Source organism: Phoenix dactylifera, chromosome 8 (genome assembly GCF_051530095.1).
Source record: "Phoenix dactylifera cultivar Ajwa chromosome 8, Ajwa_hap1_PhDact_Kaust_v1.1, whole genome shotgun sequence".
Lineage (NCBI taxonomy): Eukaryota > Viridiplantae > Streptophyta > Magnoliopsida > Arecales > Arecaceae > Phoenix > Phoenix dactylifera.
Genome location: NC_143197.1, coordinates 12,269,171 through 12,276,766, shown reverse-complemented (window position 1 = coordinate 12,276,766; position 7,596 = coordinate 12,269,171). Strand labels below are relative to the sequence as shown.

At 42.2% G+C, this 7,596-nt stretch overlaps 1 protein-coding gene across 2 annotated transcripts; it reads right to left on the bottom strand.

The window, feature by feature from the left end:
• Window positions 1-2,178: 2,178 nt before the first annotated feature.
• On the bottom strand, window positions 2,179-4,864 carry LOC120105956 (cytokinin dehydrogenase 4-like). Of its 2 annotated transcripts, XM_039118751.3 has the most exons (5): window positions 4,175-4,863; window positions 3,963-4,090; window positions 3,602-3,862; window positions 3,228-3,490; window positions 2,179-2,939 (listed from the first exon to the last, which is right to left on the bottom strand). In XM_039118751.3, the coding sequence occupies exons 1-5, from the start codon at window positions 4,785-4,787 to the stop codon at window positions 2,597-2,599; spliced, it is 1,608 nt and encodes a 535-aa protein (XP_038974679.2). In that variant the 5' UTR covers window positions 4,788-4,863; the 3' UTR covers window positions 2,179-2,596. The 2 variants fall into 2 exon arrangements, with proteins under 2 accessions (XP_038974679.2, XP_088558953.2); XM_088702827.2 differs by lacking the exon at window positions 2,179-2,939 and having other exon boundaries at window positions 3,087-3,490; window positions 4,175-4,864.
• Between the last annotated feature and the right edge of the window lie 2,732 nt (window positions 4,865-7,596).

Below are 7,596 nucleotides of genomic sequence, written 5' to 3'. Positions count from 1 at the left end.
AAAACAAAACCGGGGAAGGGTGAAGGACGCTTGCGTGAAGCCCCAGAACCGGACAATATCTGGCAGGGGAGCCCCGTGTTCCCCCCTCATATGGCCCCCATGTGGGCACTAGGTGCCTCATGTGCCTCGCAGAGGTGGGGGCGTGACACTAACCTAGTGGGAATAGACCTGGATGGTGGGATCGGTCTTCAGAACTCGATATGCTTTCAAGATCTGGTGTCTACGCTCTGCTGGATCTGTAATCCTATTTAGAAAGAGAAAAATAAAAAAGTGGAGGAGAGAGAGAAAGAGAGATAATAATGAGAGAAGATCATGAGAGAGAAAGAGAGAGGACGTGAGGCAAGGGATGCTGGCGACCTGGTTGTGGCAATGACGGAAGGCTTGCCAGAGGCGTGGAGCGGCGCTCGACAGGCAGCAGCCGGCGATAGTGGCGGCCGGCAGAGATGGACAAAATAAGGGAAGATAAGAAGGGGGGAAGGGTCTCAAGTCAACTGAAAATAGAAGGATAGGGACTCGATCTGGGAAGAAAAGAGAGGGTGATGGAGGGCTCAGTGGTATGCATGGCTTCCTCGGTGTGCACAGAGACAATGTTCTTACCTCTGCTTCAAGGAAGAACAAAAAGAACAGGGGTGATACATTGGGTTGAAAAACAGAGGCAAAAGGGCTTTATTTTAAGGTTATCATGGATGTCAATCTCGCCCGCATGTTGAGGAGAAGAAAGTAAGGAGAAGGGCGTGATCTGCCCCTCCTTGGCTGGCTCCAGCAAATAAGGAAAGGAAGAAATCTCCCTTTTTTTTTCGGTCAAATGGCATTTCATTTCAAATAATTCTAACGTGAGTATAATCTGCCGGATCAAGTGAAAGTAAATAATACAAAGAGTGTGGAATGTATGCCAAGCTCGTCCAAATAATCTTTTTGGAGTGCCAGACTATATAGGAGGTGACTTAGTCTGCTGCACTGTTCGCCTTCTGATACATATGAGCTATCTAGAAGGAGATGAACTCCCGCACCAATCTACATATGTCTCGTATCAGAGCTTCCGGCTTTGCCTCTGTTGCCAAAGCCCTTCCCTGTTAGGCCAAACAAGAACAAAAAAAAAAAGGCAAGCTGGCTGCATAAGATGGCAAGCTGGTTGGGAGAGAAAAGGGAATGGATTCAGGGGAGGAAAGCCAGCCCTCCTCTATTTCAGGCCGTTACACCTTGTGTCTGCTTAGTGTTAGAATGGCTTCAAACAATGAAAACAAAGTAGCAAGAGATGGAGATAGGCCTCCTAAGCCATGGTTCAAGTTGCCTAAAGGTTACATACTTTAACATGGCGCTATCAAATATTAATTGCATCTTTTAAGGAATGGAGGATGCTGCAAGTGAGTATGTTAGCTGTCAAAATAGTGAACAACATTGCACAGTTGGAAGTTTTGCAGCAACGGATGATATAAGCAGCTTTCTTGCTGTTGCTATTTTTCCTCTTCGCTTTGGGACGCGAGGGAGTTTTGAAGGACCTTCGGCAAAAAAGTATTTAGCTGGGTCCTGTCTGAAGTGGACCTATGGGTGTCTAATACTGTCATTTCATAAAACTGGCTGATTTGGGATATTACTGTTGTATCTCCAAACATGACTTCTGCGGACTAGGTTATTTGAAATTAATGTTTCCACTCCTGCTTGAATGTAGGGTATGTTCGCTGAATCTCCTTCAAATCCTTAAAAAAAAATCTCCTTGATGGCGTCTTGTATAAACTCTAAGGTTTTGTAGAGTTATTTTATTCTTTAGAAGTTACGTTTTGCAATTTAATGTTGATCAATTACTTGTTCTCAATTTCTCCTATTTCATTGCCTTAATGTTCAAACAAGAATCTTATTTTATTTTTAACAGAGGGTTCAGAGCTCAGGGGCAGTGCAATTTGAGAAATTTATATTAGAAATATGATTTGAATTGTTTATGTTGTTCATAGTATTGATGTGCTTTATATACAAGTTGAGCTCTCAGATAGTAGAATACAACAACAAAATTTTATAATTATAAAAAAGATACTAGGGACTAGATATAATATAATACAATAGCAAAATTCTATAATTTGATATAAATACTAAATTTGAATATAACAATTAGATCCTATGATTTTTGGAGATTGATCTAAGCTGATATATCAAGATTGTGCATACAATATGTGACAGTTATGATATCCAATATCCTATATACTGTAATAAGTGAGATTGTGCATAATTATGAGTTGTAATACAATTGACTAGAAGTCCTTTACTTCCTCCACCATTACTCAAAAAAAGAAGAAGAAGCAAGAAACGTATAAATTATAAATTATCTGAGATATGGCTAAATGTAGTTATATACATGCCAACTTATTTTCTATCTGATCTGGTGCTGATCTCTTGTAACATATGTGGTTGTCTAACATCATATTGAAAATGATTTCAAGCGGCCAGATTCTTTTTATAGATCTTTTGTTTTTGCTGGTGTTGTCATTTGCTCTAAAAGGGATTTGTAATCCTCCCTCCTAGTCTTTTTGTAGCATTAACTATTCTTGCTTTCTCAATCTGTGAAGGCCTTGTATGCATAAACTACTATATTTACGATGGCTTTTTACATCATCTGCTGTGAATTCTCTGTGAAAGTTACTGCTTTCTTCTGAAAAATTCTGTGTCCTGGAGCTAGAATGGACAGGGGATCATAAATAGCTTTCCTTCGGGCAAATATCTCCCAGCTGGCCCCAAAGTGGGCTTTCCACTCTTCCTTCGTGGTGTAGTGCGGCAAGTATTGCTTCATTCTGATACCTGCTTTCTTACAGAAGTCTAAAATCTTATCGTTCTGTTTCAGTGCATGCTCTAAACTGTCATGATCTGATAAAGACGGTGCCGAGGAAAGGAATGCCACCAGGTAGAAGACTTCCTCATCTGGAATGACCGCTGATGTTCTATTGTCCCACCTGCAGCCAAAACATACAGTTTAAACCATTGGCCACTGATGATTTTAACATGGTATCACAACAGAGGTCTTGAGTTTGAACCCTGTCTCTGCACTCTTTAACCCCATTATTAAAAATTTCACATGTTGGGCTCACCCATTAAAGAGAAGTCCGGCCACATGTGAGGGGGAGTGTAAGAAAATATAAAATATATAAATAAATCTATCTTATCCTATCAGCTTAAGCTTTTGGGACAAGCGGTGATTATAACATATTAGGGGATGACAGTGGGCAGGCAAATTAAATTACTTGGATCTGTTAAGTGGATACAGGAGTATGGGACCATTGCTGCTATCAGTAAGAATTTTGCCTAGGACTTCTTTAGCGAAGTCATGGATTCTGGTTCTTGGTATGAGAAGATTTAACCATGGGTGTGGAACTTCCCACAAGCCTTGGGACCTCAACTTCACTTCAGAGACATGTACTCTGTCCAAGAACTCCATGTACGACACCTCCGACTGGAACAAGGTGGATGGTATGTACCGAAGTTTAGACAGAAGTGTTTCAACTTCCTGCAATCAAAGAGGACAATTTGATTTTAGAAACCATTCTTTCTTCTTTTTTTTTTTCTGCACTCTCATGCTTCAGCAATCATGGAGATGATGTTGGTTGGAGAGGGTCACCTGGTTCATCATCTCAGTCTCGTCGGGATTGAAGTTTTTAGTCATCTCAAGGCAGAACAGGATCTTCCCGTCGGAGTTGAATTGGCCGGCTTGAACAGGGTCCTTCGGGTTGAACGAAGATCTCCAATTGTTCAGAAGTCCTGTCCTGTTTATTATTACAAAGCCTTCGATGTAGTCGAAAGTCTTCTCTTCTGATATTAGCATTTCCTGGTCCTCAGTAAAGCTGGTGAAATCCGAGTATAAAACTCTTATCCACTTCACCTGTGAGAAATTCATGGTAGCCTCGTTAGGAATGATTGCCATTGCTCTGGTTGCTGCTATCATTATACTATCGAAACTGGAAATATATCCTTTATATTACCATCTTTGGGGCTGGTTCAAGTGCAATTCTGGCCCTGGTGATGATTCCAAACTGACCTAAACCTCCAAGAACACCAAAGAAGAGGTCAGCATTCTCCTTGGTAGAGCAGTTCGTTATTTCTCCTGTTCCTGCACTCAATACTAAGAGAATCAAATGGAAAGATCTAATGCTGTTACATTGAACAACTTGTACTACTGCTCATGACATGAAACCTGTTACAACTTGCAGCTGGTGGACGTTGCTGATCTGCGGCCCATGCCGGAAGGCCTGCCCACTGATCCCAGCATTCGACAGCGTGCCCCCGACGGTAAGGTGGAGGTAGTCAGTCCAGGATTTCGGTGCGAGGCCATGCTTAAGGCTCTCCAGTAGAACATGGATCCACAGTTCACCTCCGGAGGCATCGACATATGGGAAATCTCCGGCATGCACCTGGGTCTCGGTTGCCCGAAGATACTTCATGTGGACGACAACACCCCCAGGCGCTTGAGCCTGGCCTTGCAGCGAATGCCCATGGCCTCGAGCTGCAACCGCGAGCTTGGAGCGCGGGCCCATTTGAAAGACATGCTTTACCGTGGCTGAGATATCGGCAACTGATCGAGGATAAAGGACTGCTGATGGTAAGAATTGGAAGCGGTTGCCGAAGTCTTTGGCGGCATGGGAGATATTATGGAAGCTGAGATGGCCCTCGAGAGCTAGTGTTCTGAGGGAGGAAGGCACGTCAGGGTCAGAAACATGCATGGCGATACCGCTGAGTACTAAGACCATGAAGAGTTTAAGGAAGCCGACGTTCTGTTGTCTATGGCAATGCATGGGTGATGGTCTCATGACTACTAATGATGGTAGCAATTGGGTCGGAAGAGGATGGGGGGAGGGGTGTGGGAAGAGCAGAGGAAACGAAGGGAAAGGTGTATTTTAAAGGGAGAGGTAAGGGGGGGAGGGGTGTTTGCGGGGTTGGGTTATTGGGTAGTGGTATGGTCAACCAATCTTCTTCTTGTGCGTGTGATAGAATCCGTAAGAGGACCGGCTACTTGGATTGGGGGAGTGTTGAAGATCTCTTTTTGAAACCTCCGCTTTCCGCTTTTTGTGTTCTGTTTTCAGGAAGAGAGATGTTAGCTAAAGCAAAGGAGATAGTGATGCTTGTGCGAGGAGAAATTATATCCTATACCAGATGATGGTGCTAGTTTTATGGATCTTATTTATCAAGTGCTCATCTTGATGCAGCCAAAGAAATAAAATATCTATGATGGATATGTTATACCGCCACATGGTGTAAGATATAATTTTTTATATGTATGTGTGTATGCGTGTGAAAGAGAAAGAGAAAGAGAGAAGGAAACAGAAGGGCTTCTCCCACACGTTCTCAAGTTCCAAGTGCAATCACCCAAGGGTCCAGAGGTTCTAGAATTTTTACCATGGCCTTATCGGCCCCACCAGGAGCTAGTGGGGGATTCCGAGATCCTGGTGGTGGGGGTGGAGGCACAGGGATGATATACCTTTCAAAAGAGAGAGGTCAGTTGAATTAAAAATGGTTGCTCTTCTGAAACTTGTGGTCCTTACTTCCCGGCCTAGGGACAAGCCTCAATAAACAAAACCATCTTCCCCCGGAGTCAATAGGAACACATTGAAGAAGGTCTCATGATTGGGCCAAGCGACTCCAATGCATCCATGGTGTGACATGTTGTGGTGGGGTGTGCATGCAACAGTAGTCAAAGGTTAAACCACTAGCTGTTAACCCTAATGCGGGGACATATGGGACCATAATCATCATTCTTGAGCTGTTAAATCTTGACCTGGACTCGACCTGTTTATTTGAATGCAAAGACATGGGTCTATATATCTTTTTCTCTTTGAACTATTTCCGTTCAGATTTAATTAGGTCCAACCAAATTATCCCATCTGCTTTAAAACTAAAGCTAAATTGCGTTGGAGACCAGCTATAGGACCCTAGGATAGACCGATAAGCTGGCTCAGGTCAAAATTAGGTATCGGTGCCGGGCGGCTGACCCACTCGCACCCTAGCTAACTAGCTCTACTTCAGTATGAAGTATAAGCAGTGCTAAAGCTTTGTTTTTTTATTTAGCAATGCGATGATACCATCATGTAGCTATGCAAATGGCAATCCTTTATCAGGGAGTAGTTGATGCCTGTACACTAGTTTTAGCCAACCGTGGCCTAACATCCAGTTGTGTGCAAGTAACAAAGCTTAGAACCTCCCTTTGATTAGTTTTTCAGCCTCTTTCTTCGTGTATGCTTCCATAACAACAAGCGTACGAGGATTTTATAGTGGGATACGGTATCCGGGTCTCTTTTTTTGCACCAATGATAGAGGGAAGAAGCCCACAGATTGCAGAAAGGTCAAAAAAGATGTGTCACATTTTTCTCATGCTAGCTCGATGGGGCTATTAAGCCTTTTTTGTGGGGCAGAAAGAGAAACTTGAAGTCATCTCTATTTAAAAAAAACTTGCGTTTCCTTTTGGCAGTCATCAAGCTTGAGTTCATGAAAGGTCAATGGCAAAGCTGAAAGTGGGTTGGGGAGATTGCAGGCGATCTTGTCTCGACCAAATTTTGACCGGGCCTACGCTCGCAATTTGGATCCATGGATCTACCCTAGTCCCCATCTTTATGGAGGAAAAGTGGACTTTTTTTGAGCGAAAATGGAGAAAAAATGGAGTAACCAAACCCCAATATTGCATATGATTTGTAGTGGTTCAAAAATTAGGGTTGGGTTAGGCCTTAATGCAACATTGGCCATCCTTGTGCAACACATAGGCACATGTTGCCTTTGGCAAATATCTTGTGCATATCGAATCATGATAAATGTCTAAAAAAATATTAGCGTTTTCTTTTCTTTGAAGCAAAAGTTTAAGTGATATAAAAAATCAGTTCTAATCAGGCTAGATTTAGTATTATAAACTAACCCAAATTCTATGGAATAAATAATGTGATATAAGTCCAACTTCTGCTTTGTGAACCACTTTGGACCACTTATGCATGATGCTCCAGCGTACCTACAAGAAGAAAATTCTGAAGGACAATTTGATTAGACTAGTTCGAACCTTTGGCACCTTTCAATCCACCAAGGGATGAAAGAATAAAGTCTGATCATGTTTGAAGCCAGAATTAGAATCTGGCGTAGGGGTGGGCTTGGAATCCCACATGCAGACATCAATTCCGATTCATATCAAGAAAACTTAAATGCTTGATCCAATTGAATAAGAACTAGTTGAGCTAAACAAATAACTAGTGATTATAAAAGATTATGGCAAAATATTAAGACCAAGCTTAATTTGTCCAAGGCTAAATTAACCCAATCTAACTCATTTAGCACGTTGACAGAAATGTGAAACATGACATTAAAAAAAAAAAAAAAAAAAAAAAATGATGCTTTGATCATGGCTGACACCCATCTTGCCTACGGAGCTATCACAACCAAGAAATAAAAAAATGTGGGGCTTTCAACAGGTTGGGTGAAGGGTTGGCAGGCCGTGTCTTAGGTGTTTGAAGGAAGCAATTCCAGAGGAGATGATAGCCACATAAAAGGAAAAGAAAACCGTGTTTCTCTACCTTTTTGTTGGAAAAATCCGTGTTTCCTTTATGTGCTTCTATTTTGCTCCATTGGCTTAAGATGTGGTAC